Source organism: Callithrix jacchus, chromosome X, assembly GCF_049354715.1.
Source record: "Callithrix jacchus isolate 240 chromosome X, calJac240_pri, whole genome shotgun sequence".
In the NCBI taxonomy this organism is placed as follows: domain Eukaryota; kingdom Metazoa; phylum Chordata; class Mammalia; order Primates; family Cebidae; genus Callithrix; species Callithrix jacchus.
In genome coordinates, this window is record NC_133524.1 from 132,516,461 (window position 1) to 132,531,685 (window position 15,225).

General features: G+C 42.3%; 2 protein-coding genes across 2 annotated transcripts in view; both read left to right on the forward strand.

Annotated features, from left to right (window-relative positions):
* Nucleotides 1-15,225, forward strand: part of LOC103791304 (uncharacterized) — a 204,268-nt gene that overhangs the window by 176,660 nt on the left and 12,383 nt on the right. The gene's annotated exons all lie outside the window — the stretch shown is intronic.
* On the forward strand, nucleotides 2,295-13,512 carry LOC144581226 (uncharacterized). The gene is made up of 10 exons (XM_078364211.1): nucleotides 2,295-2,458; nucleotides 2,658-2,725; nucleotides 4,998-5,084; nucleotides 8,079-8,181; nucleotides 10,486-10,626; nucleotides 10,873-10,965; nucleotides 11,651-11,791; nucleotides 12,814-12,873; nucleotides 13,208-13,348; nucleotides 13,460-13,512. The coding sequence occupies exons 1-10, from the start codon at nucleotides 2,389-2,391 to the stop codon at nucleotides 13,510-13,512; spliced, it is 957 nt and encodes a 318-aa protein (XP_078220337.1). The 5' UTR covers nucleotides 2,295-2,388.

A 15,225-nucleotide genomic window follows, 5' to 3' on the forward strand; every position in this document is an offset into this window, starting at 1 on the left:
ACTAAGTTTGTAGACATACACTACTAAACATGAGATTTACCATAACGGTAGAGTAATTGAAACAGTATGGTATTGGAGCAATGACAGACAAATACACTAAAGGTAGAGGACATGGAGGCCAGAAAGGATCTAGAAATGGAAAACAGCTAGATTTACCACAGAAGAGTGGAAAGACTAGTGTTTTTAAAAAATGCACTTCATAAATGCAGGGAAAATACAAACTTGGACTCTTACCCCATCCCACTCCAGAAAAAGTTACTAAAGATGGATAGTAAATCCAGTAAAAAACATAAGATATTAGTGTTACAGCTTTAGAATAGGCCAAGGTATTTTTGATTAGGATAAAAAGGCACTAACGATAAAGAATACATTGTTTAATTAGACATAATTAAATGTAAAACTTGTATTCCTCAAAAGACAGTCTTAGGAGTGAAAAAGCAAAGCATATCTGTAGATTACATATTATATAATATATAGTATAGGTTATATATAAAAATATACATTAATCATATGTATGTATATATCTGACAAAAAAATGAGTGGAATCCAGAATATAACCAGAACTTCAAATCAATTTTAAAAAATAAACATTGCAATAAAACGTGCAGGAAACAGCTGAGTACTCATTCATAAGAGTCATACTCAAATATGACTTTAATCATCACATAAAATATACCCAGACTATGACTTTACTCCAATCCATGAAAATATATTTGAGATGAATGGGAGATCTAAAAGACAGCTTAGAATATTATCATCATGGCATTGGGCGAGGCAAAGATTATTCTTAAAATAATAGGAAGCACCAGCCCTAAACAAGAAACTGATTAATAAAATTAAGAGAATCTGTTCATCTAAAACACAATATTGAGATAGTGTAAAAGCAAAACAGATTTGTAGAAGATACTAAAATTGTGTGTGTATTTTAATACATGTACATATATGCCTGTGTGTATGTGTCTAACTGAAACCCAGAACATATATGTAAACCACGAATCCATTTTTAAAATACAAATATCTCAATAAAATTTGGAGGAAAAGTGCTGAAAAGGGACATCGTAAAAGACATATTTAAATGGCGAATAAACACATTTAAAAAGTGCTCTAAAAATAATAAATAGCTGGGCACAGTGGCTCATACCTGTAATCCCAGCACCTTGGGAGGCTGATGCAGGCAGAGGCCACTTGAGCCCAAGGGTTCGAGACCAGCCTGGGCAACTTGGCGAAACGCCATCTCTACCAAAAAATACAACGATTAGCCAGACTTGGCGGCATGCCCAAAACAGCAAATGCAGACATAAGGAGAGATCACTGCACACCCATCAGAGTGGCTGAAATGAAAGACTAATTGCACACCCAGGATGTGCATCTGGAACCTTCAAACATTTCTGGACAGAAATGTTTCCTACACAGACACCCGATGGGTACGGCTGAAAGGTGAGATAGTTCCCGGGGAAAGAGCTCCTTCACGACTGAGAACCAACGGAGGAAAAGCACCCCAACCCGGGGCCAGATAGAGCTCCCAAGGTCAGGTGGCCTCCCTCATGGCTGACACAGAGCTCTGAGAGTCCCACCATAGGCTTAGAGAATCCAAGAAACAGCACCCCACTCCCTCGCAGCACTGGGAGACAGCACCCACAGATAATAATTTAAAAACCCAGCACCAAGAGAAAGCATCCGATAGGCGTCCCAATCGGGGATAAACAGATCCAAAGAAAAGCCAACACATCCTAGCTGAGAGTGAGCAACATCCAAGGCCAAATGTGCCCCACGGCTGACATCAGCACCCAGCGAAGAGTATCTCGCGGGCTGAGATAAACCCCGCGACAGAGAGTGAACCCACAGGGCAGTGATCATGTGTCCGCAGGACAGCCACCCTCACCCCAGCCCCGAACACAGACAGAGTCCCTAAGGCAGAGTCTCCCCGCAGGGTCGTGGCCAAGCGGGGAAGAAACACCGCCGCACCCGAAGGTGACACAGGCGACCAATGTAGGGTCCCCACCCTTGGGTTCAGTCATTGCAGCAGGAAAAGTTCGTCGCATCACTAAGAGGGAGTCCCCAAGAAAAGCTCCCCAGCCCCACAACATAACCGAGACGGGGTGTCCAAGGAAAAGGCTCCCCGACAGCTGACACACGCGCCCATGGTAGTGTCCACAGAGCGAAGCCGTACCACTCACCGGACAAAGAACACCCCAGAAAAGAAGCTTTCCTAGGAAAAAGGACACATTCTGGGGAGAAATTAAAGCATCCAGGGAAAAACTGCCCACTTACATAGTCGTGAAGTCTTGACCTTGCCAGAGGAGCTGCGGCTGCACTTCCCAAAATGGCAGAGAAGTTGTGGCGCCTCCCCACTGCTGGAACTTTCTAGAAACTTGCTCTCTGGGAGTTATGGGAAGTGTGCCCCGGATGCCTGTGAGTGATGCTCCTTGGGAGGCGTCCCACCAGAAGCACCAATCTGGTAAGGCTCAAGGGAGGCAGAAGGCAGGGAAGCTGCCGGCCACCGCGGGCCCCGCCCCAGCCGAACACTGGGAGCCTGTTGGGGGGGCCAGAGTCCCGAAGTGAAGCCTCGTGCACTGCGAGACCGCCGGCGCCAACCGGAAGAACCGGGAAGCGTGGCGTCCCCGCCCTTCGCTAACTCTAACCCTCTTTACGCGCAGCCTTCGGTATCGGCAGTACGGCGGACATAGGCAGAGGAACGCGGAACCTCACACAGCGGAATCAAAGGGTGAATTTGGAGCTGACGGGCAAAAACATCTTATAATATGTTTGTCTGGCTTTGATATCAGGGTAATATTGGCCTCATAGAATGAAGTAGTGTTCCTTCCTCCTTTATTCGTTTGAAATCCTTTGCTAAGTATTGGTATTACTTCTTCCTTAAATGTTTGATAGAATTTACATGCGAAACCACCTCGGCTTGCCTTCCATTTGTGGGGAGATTTTAAATTACTAATTAAATACCTTTCCATGCTATAGTCCTATTGCAAATTTCTATTTCTTTTGAGTCACTAATTTGTTCTCTAGGAATTTCTCTGTTTCACCTACGTTGTTTAATTTGTTGGCATAAAGGTGTTCATAATGTATGTCTTTAAATTTCTCGCTTTCTTTGCGTGTGTGTGCACGTGAGACGGTGTCTCGATCTTTTGCTGAAGATGGAGTGCGGTGGCGCGATCTGGGCTCATTACTTCTTCTGACTTTCTGGTTCAAGCACTTCTTCTGTCTCGGTCTCCTGGGTAGCTGGGGTTACAGGTGGCACCATCACGCCCGGCTGATTTTTTGTATTTTAGTAGAGTCGGGGTTTCACCATGTTGGCCAGGCTGGTCTCAAACTCCTGACCTCAGGTGATCCGCTGGTCTCGGCGTCCCAAAGTGCTGGGATTAGGCGAGTGAGCCACCGCGCCTGGCCCCTTTTAATTTATGTAAGGTCAGTATTCATAACACCCTTTTCATTCTTGATTTTGGTAATCTGTGTAGTTCTTTCTTTTATTCTTGGTCAGTCAAGTTGAAAGATAAGATAGTTTTTTTTTTTTTCCAACTATTCTGTGAACCAATTTTTTATTTCATTGATTTTTATTTCACTGATTTTCTTTAACTTTCATCATTCCCCTCTTTCTGCTTGCTAGTATGAAATACATCAGTTTAAAACTTCAGGAATAACAAATGGTTTGTTTCATAAAGGAGGATTTGAAACCTTAAACATATAGAAATGCTTATGATATTGCCAAGTAGTAGTCATTTTCGACCAGTTAACCAGAAGGAAATTTGGTATGCTGAAACCAGACAAGTTTTTTGTACCAGGTTTTATTAATTTTGAAAATATAAATCTAGTTTGTAAGAAGGTGTTTTTTGCATGAGAAGTTTGTTTTTTTAATATTTAGACTTCTCATTTTCACTTAATCCCCCAAATTTATTTTTTTAAAGCTTCGAAGTATGTATCAACCAGCACATTCACTATCCTCTTTGTGCTTTATCTCTGATAATCCTTATAAGAGCACCATGAGTTAGGTACTGTTTTATGCCCATTTTACGGAAATAGAATCTTAGGGTGCACATTTAAGTAGCTCTTTCAGGTTTAACCAGTTGGAAAGTGACAAAATCTAGGTATGTCAGATTCCAGAGATTGCACACACAAATACTATATCACACTGCTTACTGCTGTGAGTTTGGCAGAGAATTCCTTGTTTATATGGAAATCACAAAACTGATAATATCCAGGATAATTGGCAGCAGTTTATAAACCCTCTTTACCGCTAATTTGGTGATTTTGTGTGCGGTCACCTGTCCACTAATCTAATCGGATCTTAGGCTGGTCACACTTCTGAATTTGCACACCAAGTTTGTGTGTAAGGGTACTTCTCCAGGGGAAAATATCTGTAGATTTCATCAAATTTTCCAAAGAGGGTTAGGCCCGCTACTCAGCGTTCCCTGGAAGGTAAGAGAATGCCATGTAGCCTACACCCTTCTCCACCTGAACAACTTCATACAGTTGGCTATGGCTTTACAAATGATGGGCAGGTAGGACAACTAGGAAAGTGTATGTGCTCATTAATACATACTTCTCCTTTAAGCCTGAAAAGATGAACTTGTGGAATTACAAAAATTGGCATTCTAAATATTTAAGTATTAATATTTAGAATTATAGATCTTTTAGTCGGGATGGTGGCATAAGGAAGGTCATTCTGTTCTCAAACTAAGCTGGAGGCATAAGGGATTTGTTTAACCTAGTGGTGTGAACCTACAGGAAGTCGTGATGGTAGCGTGAGTCATCACTTAGATAAAGTGAGATTTATAGATCACAGAACACGATATAGATTCTAGATATGAGATTCTAAACTCTGTTTGCTACCAAGGCACCCATTGCTAAAACAGTCTGTGATCATGTGCTCTCAGGAGGATCATATATTTCAGCTGTATAGTGCCAATTTATGTGCCAGTTATGTTCCAGGTATAAATGAAAGTGTTCTAGTAACACACAGAGATAATTATCAGACATATCTGCAGATGCCGGTTTCTCCACTTCAAACGAGTCAGCCAACTCCACCTGGAAAACGTCACACTGTTGGCTCTGTGCTTACAAATGATGGCCAGGTAAGATAACTTTCTATTTCTGCCCTAATTGTGACATTCTTAGTATAAGTATTTTCTCAGTGGAAAGATGAATATAAACTATATGGGTTAATTCTCTTGATTTAAAAGATAAGAATATGACACAGGAATTCTCATGTGAACATAAAATGGGAACTTTTTGGTCCAAGAGTAGATTCATTGGACTAGGAGCTGATGTTTTTAATGATCACATTTAATGCTCATAATTGTTCTGCAGATGTGTATTACTATCTCGCCTTTAATGAGAAATCAAGGCTGACAGCGGTCAAATGGCTTGCCCTACATGACACATGGTAGGACACAGAGCCAGGGTTCGAACACATATCTTTCTGACTCCAGAGTCTATATTCTTTCCCACTCCTCAATTAATTAGACTCTTCCCTAATTTTCCGTGCCTTTATCTTCGCTTTCTTAAGGAAAGAGATAAGAATCACACCTCACTCATAGGGATTGGCCAAGGATTGAGTTAATACATGCAAAGCATTTAGAACAGTACCTGGAGGGTAGTAAATGTTCAGTAAAAATGTCTTCACACATTCTCAGCTCCTCTTTTATAGGATGTGAAAATGCTTTGGAAAATTTTAAAATCAAAATTATATATTATATACGTTCTATATATTACATGATATATATATTATACGTATTTCATTAAATATATGCTGATACTCTTTCCTATTTAATGCAGGAGCATATTCGTTATTACTTCACCTATTATTTTAAGTTCTGGGGTACATGTGCAGGATATGGAGGTTTGTTACATAGGTAAATGTGTGGCACGGTGGTTTGCTGCACCTGTCAATCAATCACCTTGGTATTAAGCCCAGCATCCATTAGCTATTCTTCCTGATGTACTCTCTCCCCCCAGCCCTCCCCCAGAAAGACCCAGCGTGTGTTGCCCTACCTGATGTGTCTGTGTGTTCTCATCATTCAGCTCCCACTTAAAAGTGAGAACACGCACTCTTTGGTTTTCTTTCTCTGCATTAGTTTGTTGAGGATAATGGCTTCCAGCTCCGTCAATGTTTCTGCAAAGGACATGATCTCATTCCTTTTTATGGCTGCATAGTGGTCCATGGTGTATATGTACTACATTTTCTTGATCCAGTCTATCATTGATGGCCATTTGGGTTGATTCCACATCTTTGCTATTGTGAATAGTGCTGCAGTGAATATACGTGTGCATATATCTTTTTTTTTTTTTAGCCATTGTGAATGGGAGTTCATTCATGATTTGGCTCTCTGCTTGCCTGTTTTTGGTATATAGGGATGCTAGCAATTTTTGCGCATGGATTTTATATCATGAGAGTTTGCTGAAGTTGCTTATCATCTTCAGAAACTTTTGGACTGAGATGATGGTATTTTCTATATATGGGGCCATGTCATCTGCAACGAAAGATAACTTCATGTCCTCTTTCCCTATTTGAATACCCTTTCTTTCTTTGTCTTGCCTGATTGCCCTGGCCAGAACGTCTGATACTATGTTGGATAGGACTGGTGAGGGAGGGCATCCTTGTCTCGTGCAAGTTTCAAGAGGAATGCTTCCAGCTTTTTCCCATTCGATATGCTATTGGCTGTGAGTTTGTCATATATGGCTCTTACTGTTTCGAGATGTGTTCATTCAATACCTGGTTTTTTGAGAGCTTTTTTTATTTTTAGAGACGGAGTTTTGCTCTTGTTACCCAGGTTGGAGTGCAATGGCGCGATCTCGGCTCACCGCAACCTCCGCCTCCTGGGTTCAGGCAATTCTCCTGCCTCAGCCTCCCGAGTAGCTGGGATTACAGGCACGCGCCACCATGCCCAGCTAATTTTTTGTATTTTTAGTAGAGACGGGGTTTCACCATTTTGAGCAGAATGGTCTCCATCTCTTAACCTCGTGATCCAACCGCCTCGGCCTCCCAAAGTGCTGGGATTACAGGCTTGAGCCACCGCGCCCGGCCCGAGAGCTTTTAATATAAGGGGGTGTTGAATTTTATCAAAGGCCTTTTCTGTATCCATTGAGATAATCATGTGGTTTTTGCCTTTAGTTCTATTTATGTGATGAATTACATTTCTTGATTTACCTATTCTGAACTGACCTTGAGTCCTGGCAATGAAGCCAACTTGATCATGGTAGATAAGTTTTTTGATGTGCTGCTCGATTCAGTTGGCCAGTATTTTATTAAGGATTTTTTCCGTTATTGTTCAACAGGAACACCAGCCTGAAGTGTTTGTTGTTGCTGTATCGCTGCCAGATTTTGGTATCCAGACGATGCTGGTCTCCTAAAATGTAGTAGGAGTCCCTCCTTTTCAATTTTTTGATATAGTTTCAGTAGAAATAGTGCCAAATAGTACATTCTAAGTAGGCAGGAGCATATTCTCGGGTTATCTTTTGATGGCAGGACCTTTTAGTTAACCTAGTATATCCTTCAATTTCATGTTTTATTTACCACCAATATTTCAAAGCACCTCCTGCCCCTGCCTGGCTCCAAAATGAACATATTTGAGTCTCCATAAGGTTGGAGGTGGGAAAATTTACCTTTTTCATCGATGTTAACTTTCACTGTCTACATATATTATCGAATAAAGTGTTAATCAGTATTTGTCAATAAGTAACGTTCAACAACTAAAAAATAAAAACGGAATTTGCTTTTTTTTGTCCCCTAACAAGGGCTGAGAGACAATTATGTGTACTACATTAGAGAGATAAGCATGTTTCTTGTCTTGGTTGATGAAAGCCACTCATTCACCAAGCACTCTGATTAATCATGACTGTACCATGTTTGATTTTGGATAACACCTTGTATTTTGCCTTCGCTTGTTTCACTGAAACTACATTAGAGTTGGCTTGCCTCTTCTGGGAGCATCGTGTGTGATGGTGAATCTTTGACCTTTGGCTAAATCTTAATGATATAAATGCATGGCTGTGTATGCATATGAAGACTGTGACTTTGCAATGGTTGTATTTGTCTTTAATGGAATATGTTCACTGATGTTTTTCAGCAAATGAGGAGTGACAAAGTAAATCAGGCTGCAAGAAGGCATCGAAGGAAAAGGAGTCGTTCCAGAAAATCCAAGAGATGCTATTATTCTACGACAAGGCAGGGTACGTCCCTGTGGTTACACCAACAGGAAGCTGAGGGGGAATCCAATCTTTGGGCTTCAATCGTGTCAAAGGACATTTGTGGCCTTGTCATTGAAGGATGAACAGATATGAGCACGTTTGCAAGTGGAAGGGCAAGGTTCTAATTAGGTGCAACAATTTGCAGTTACTGCAAGCGTGAGATGAATAAAGCAGGTTCCTGAGGCAGAAGGAGGTGGTGGGCACAACAAGAGGACAGGTCTGCTCACTTTCCGCCTGTCCACACACTCCTCTCTAACCCAGTGCAGTATGGCTTCTTCTTAGTCTACTCCAATGAAAATAGTGCCATCAAGGTCGCCATGTTTGTGGCACTTTGACATCAATTCCTCAACAGCATGTGACACAGTTGTTTACGCCCTCCTGCACGGAAAACTTCTTGGGTCCCCAGACACCTGGATTTCTTACTCTGTTACTAAGGGCTCATTTTCCTTCTCCTTTTTTGTTTTTCTCCTCTTGCTTCCCACCTCTAAATATTTCAGCGCACTAAAACTTGATCCTAGCCTCTCTTCTCTTCAATATCCTATCTCCTTAGGTGATGTCATGCTGTCTTAGAATTTTAAATGATTCACACTTCAAGAACTGTCACCATTAAACTTCTAGGCTACGACTTGCTCCTGAAATCCAAACTCATAAACAACTACACGTGTTGTATCTCTATAGGGTGTCTAATAGGCATCTGCATTTCAACCAGCTCTGCAAGTTCAAATTTCTGACCTCCCTCTCTCCAAAAACACTTTACTTGCAGCCTTCACTGTTTCAGATAAAGACACTGTCCATTAGGTGAAACATCCACAAAGGTGTAACAAGCAGCTGATCACAGGTATGGGGGATTCAGAAGTCCTGGTTTTAGAGTTTTCAGCTGTCCGCGGTACAAATAATCCCACCATGGCCTAGTTCAAGCTGTCGACATAAGGTCACTGAACCAGAATCAGGAAGAGTTGGCAGCATTCCGCTCCCGTAGTCGGTTGCCTAACCCCTCCTGAACATCCCTGGTATACTTTTACTTAGTAGGTCACCCCAAAATACTTAAAGTCACTTATGATTTCTCTTATGATTCTTTTATTATTCTCTCATTTCCAATCTCTTATCAGTTCAGCAGTCAATGCCCAGTATAAACCCTGCATCCCACCATTTCCCTCTATCCCTCCAGTGCACACTGCCGTGATCGCTGACCAAGGTAGTACAACATCTTCTTAGCTCTGTTTCTAATCATCCCTCATCTGTAGCATACTCTCTAACCCTGTGGCTAGAAAATTATGTCAGCATGCCATTTCCCTCCTAAAACCCCATCCTCAACTCTCCCTCTCCTAACAAGGGTCCCATCCATTTCCTCCTGGCTCTCTTTGCCTCTGTCTAACACCCTGTAGTGCCCAGTCCATTCCCACTCCAGCTTCTACCCTTGGCCTCACCGCAGTCTGGAAGTCTCCCTATGCCTCTGCACAGGAGGCTCTGCTTTTTCCTCCAAGCCCTGTCCAATGGCACTTCTTCAGATGGCTCTGCCCAAGGAGCCAGAGCCCCTGAGGCTCCCTCTGCTGCTGTCTCCCTCAGGCCTGTGGACTACTTCCCAGACACCAGCCCAATGCTGCTTGTTTCATTTCCTCATTGTGTATGTCCTGTCTGACTGCCCCGTAGTGATATGAGTCCCACAAAGGCAGGGACCGTTGCTCTCCGTCCTCTTTACTGCTGATCCCCAGCTCCTGGCATGCCGCCTGCCACAGACAATGAATAAATGAAAGAGGTGACAGACCTGGAGTAAAAAGAATGTTACTTTTCCAGACAAAAGGGGAGGATCTGTAGAATCACGTAAAAACTAGGGATGTGTGATGATGGAGTTGAGATAAGAGTGTTCAACTCCAATAGCCACCTCTATTTTCTCAGAATATTTGAGGTAGAAAGGAGGCAAGTTAACAAGGCCTCACTTAGTCTGGCTTTCCTGCTGCACACAGCATGGCATGTATAGGTGAACTGTAAAAGCGATATCAAGTGAGAATTGTAAAGGGCAGCAGCAGGATGATACAATATGATGAGTGCAAGAAATCTGTGAATATTTATTCTACTGTTGTACTTACTACATACCATCGTTATGCCAAGAGATACATACGTAGTTTTATTGTGTAATCTGACCTGATACATGCTTCCATGTGGTAAGTCCTTCTGTTTCGTGAAATGAATAATTCCATAGAAACTGATTCAAACATAGCTGTCTCTCCGGGATGATGGGACAAAACACACCTATCTTGTAACTGAGCCTCTTCATTTGGTTTCCAGATGCTAGCGTCACTCACAATGTCTGTGAAGAAAAGGTTAAAAATGGCCAACCAACACCCGATAATGTCTTTCCAACTGTTCCATCAGCGCTTATTAATATGACAGCAGCTGGTATTTCATCCCTGGGTTTCGGCGATCAGTGTAAGTTTGTTCACTTGTTATACTGTCTTATTTGGTTTCCATATACATGCATGGCGTCATGATGGAAGATGGTAATTTTGTTGTATTATCTTTTCTGGCCTCAATTTTAGGGTTCTGAGATTGCTAACTGGTATGTCCTCCTCCTTTATGAGATAATTTCCTAGAAACTGAGCATCTGAGGTGTATGCCTGTGCGGTTGACATAATGCACATAACACACAGCTCAACCACTTCATTTGGTTTCCAGATGCTGCGGTGACTCATAACGTCCATGAAGAGAAGATGAATAACGGCCAGCCAGCACCTCATACCGTCTTTTCAACTGCTCCACCAGGTCTTGGTAATTTGGCAGCCCCTAGAATTTCATCCACGAGGACCAGAGATCTGTGTATCTCTGCTTCTTTATTGTACTATCCTACCTGATTTCCATAAGCAGGCATATTTTCATGAACGGTAGAAGGTGGTTTTGTTGCATATTCTTTCCTAGCCTCCATTTGGGGGATATCAGATGGCCACCTGGCATATTCTCTCCTGATTTTTTAGATAATTTTCTAGAAACTGAGCATCAGAGGGATATTCCTGTGGGGTTGACATAATGCACTTACTTCAGAGCTCAACCTCTTCACTTGGTTTCCACCTACTACCGTCAATCACAATATCCATGAAGAAAGGATGGAAAATGGTTAACTGCAACCAGATAGTGTCTTGTCAAATGTTCTGTCACAGCTTATTTATATGCCAGGAGCTGGTATTCTAGTGATGAGTACCAGAGATGTGTGTCTGTTTGTTTATTAGATGTAGTATCCTATTAGGATTCCATATGCATGGGTAATGTCATGAAGAGAAGAAGGTGGTTTTGGGGAATTATCTTTCCCGACCTCAATTTGATGGAACTCGAATCATTATATGATGTCTGCTCCTGCTTTATCAGATAATTTCCTAGAAAGTGAAGATCAGAGGGATATACCAGTGAGGTTGTCATAATGCACTTACCTCACAGCTCAACCTCTTTGTTTGGTTTTCAGATGCTACTGTCACTCAATATGTCCATGAACAGAAGATGGAAAATGGCCAACCCCAAACTGATAAAGTCTTGTCAACTGTTCCACTATGCCTTGGTCATATGACTGCAGCTGGTATTCCATCCATGAGTATCAGGGATCTGTGTATGTCTTTTAATTAGTAGTACTGAATAGTTGGTTTCCCTAACATGCATATGTTCATGAATGGTAGAAGTCGGATTTGTTGTATTTTCTTTCCTACTCTCAATTTGAGGGGTCTCAGATGGCCGCATATCTTCCTTCCTTCCTTCCTTCCTTCCTTCCTTCCTTCCTTCCTTCCTTCCTTCCTTCCTTCCTCTCATTATCTCCCTTTATTTATTTCTCTCTCTCTCTCTCTTTTTTTTTTCTTTCAAAACTGATTCTCACTCTGTCGCCCAGGCTGGAGCACAGTGATGCTATCTCGGTCGCTGCAATCTCCACCTCCCGGGTTCAAGTGATTCTCCTGCCTCAGCCTCCTGAGTAGCTGGGATAACAGGCATGCACCACCACGCCCAGCTAATATTTGCATTTTTGGTAGAGACAGGGTTTCACCGTGTCGGCCAGGATGGTCTTGATCTCTTGACCTCGAGATCCACCTGCTTCAGCCTTCCAAAGTGCTGGGATTACAGACGTGAGCCACCGTGCCCAGCCATATCCTACCCTGTTTCTTATATAATTTCGTAGAAACTGAGCATCAGAGGGATACACCTGTGGGACTGACATAATGCATTTACATCACAGCTCAACCTTTCCCTTTGGTTTCCAGATTCTACTGTTACTCAGAATGTCTGTGAAGAGAAGATAAAAAATGAACAAATGGCACCTGATAGATTCTTGTCAACCGTTATAGAAGGGCTTATAAATTTCGCAGGGGCTGGTATTCCACCCCTGAGTACTGGGGATCAGCGTATGTTTGTTTACTAGTTATACTGTCCTAGTGGGTTTCCGTATGCATGCAGTGACATGCAGGGAAGACGGTGGTTTTGTTTTATTATTGTTTCTGGTCTGAATTCCTGGGGTCTCATTTTCCACCTGATATGTCCTGCTTTATGGGTTAATTTCATAGAAACTGACCACCAGAGGGATATACCTGTGGGGTTGACATAATGCACTTTCCTCAGAGCTTGAACTCTTCATTTGGTTTCCAGATGCTACCGTCACTCACAATATCAATGAAGAGAGAAGGAAAAATGGCCAGCCCCAACCTGGTAACGTCTTGTCAACTGATTCCACAGGGCTTTGTAATATGGTAGCAACTGCTATTCCAGCCATGAGTCCCAGAGATCGCTATATGTCCGCTTATAAGTTGTACTGTCCTACTTGCTTTTCATAAGCATGCATAGTGCCTTCTGAAGGGAAGCAGGTGGTTTTGTTGTATTATATTTTCTGAACTAAATCTGAGGGGCCCCAGATATATACACCACCTTATATATCCTCCTGCTTTATGAAATAATTTCATGGAAATTGAGCATCAGAGGGATATACTTATGGTTTGGCCTAATGCACTTACCTCACAGCTCAACCTCTTCCTTTGATTTCCAGACGCTACCATCACTCACAGCGCCCATGAACAGAAGATGGAATATGTCCAACCAGCACCTGACAACGTGTTGTTGACACTTCAGCCAGGACTTAATAATATGGCAGCCACTGGTATTTCATCCATGAGTACCAGGGATCTGGGTAAGTTTGTTTGTTAGTATTACTGTCCTACTTGGTTTCCATATGCATGTAAAGTGTCAAAACAGGTAGGAGGTGGTTGTGTTATACTATGTTTCCAGGCCTCAATTTCAGGGGTCTCAGATGGCAACCTGGTATATCCTCTGCTTTGTGACATAATTTCCTAGAAACTGAGCACAGATACACCTGTGGAGTTACCATAATACACTTACAGCTCTTCATTTGGTTTCCAGGTGCTAGCAAAACTTATAATGTCCTTAAGGAGAAGATGGAAAAGGGCGAACCCCAACATGGCAACATCTCATCAACTGCTCTAATAGGACTTACTAATGTGGCAGGAGCTGCTATTCCAGCCATGAGTACCGATGGTCTGTGTATGTTCACTTTTTAGTTGGATTTTCCTACTTTGTTTCCATATGCATGTATATTGTCAGGAAGGAGAGATGGAGATCTTGTTGTATTATCTTTCTTGATATCAGTTTGAGGGGTCCCAGATGCCGCTCATGTCATCTTGATTTGTGAAAAAATTTCTCAGGAGCTGAGCATCAGAGGGATATACCTGTGGGGGCGGCATAATGCACCTACTCCTATCTTGACCTCTTCATTTGTTTTCCAGATGCCACCGTCAGTCACAATGTCCATGAACAGAGGATGGAAAATGACCAACCGCAACAGGAAAACGTCTGGCCAAATATTCTCGCATGGTTTATTAATATGGCAGGAGCTGGTATTCCAGCAATGAGTACCAGGGATCTGTGTATGTTCATTTTTTACTTGTACTGTCCTCCTTGGTTTCCATATGCAGGCATAGTGCCATGAAGGGAAGAAGGTTGTTTTGTGAATTGTCTTTCTTGGCCTCAATTTGAGGAGCCGCAGATCATCATTTGATGTGTTCTTTTGCTATTTGGGATAATTTCCCAGAAACTGATCATCAGTGGGATATACCGGTGGCATTGACGTAATTCACTTACTTCAAGCTCAAAATCTTCCTTTGGTTTCCAGATGATACCATCTCTCACAATGTACATGAAGAGAAGATGGAAAATGGCCCATCCCAAACTGGTAATCTCATGTCACCTGTTCCACCACTGCTTGGTCTTATGGTAGCAGCTGCTCTTCCATGCATGAGTACCAGGGATCTGTGTATGTCTCTTAATTAGTTGTAGTGTCATCACTGGTTTCCATATGATTGCATATTTCATGAAAGGTAGAAGGTGGTTTTATAGCATATACTTTGGTGGGATCAATTGGAGGGTTCTCACAGGGCCACCTGGCATATCCTCCTCTGCTTTATTAGATAATTTCCTAGAAACTGAGCGTCAGAGAGATAGACCTATAGGGCTGATATAATGCACTTAGCTCACAGGTGAAACTCTTCATGTGGTTTGCAGGTTTTACCATTGCTCAAAATGTCTGTGAAGAAAAGATGAAAAGTGACAAAACAACACCTCATGAATTCTTGTCAACTATTACAGCAGGGCTTAGGAACTTCACAGAAGCAGGTATTCAACCCCTGAGTACCAGGGATCTCTGCATATTCATTTACTAACTACGTTGTGCTACTTGGTTTCCATAAACATGCAGTATCATGCAGGAAAAAAGGTGCTTTGGTTTTATTATCTTTTCCGACCTAAACTTGAAGGGTCTCAGATCGCCACCTGATACAGCCTCTTGTGTGATGGAACAATTGCTTAAATCTCTTTGTCAGAAAAACATACATGTGGCAGTGACATAAGCCCTTACCTCACAGCTCAACCACTTCATTCGGTTTCCAGATGCTGCAGTCACTCACAATATCCCTGAAGCGAAGGTAAATAATGGCCAACTAGCACCTCACAACGTCTCGTCTGCTGCTCCAGCAGGTCTTGGTAATATGGCGG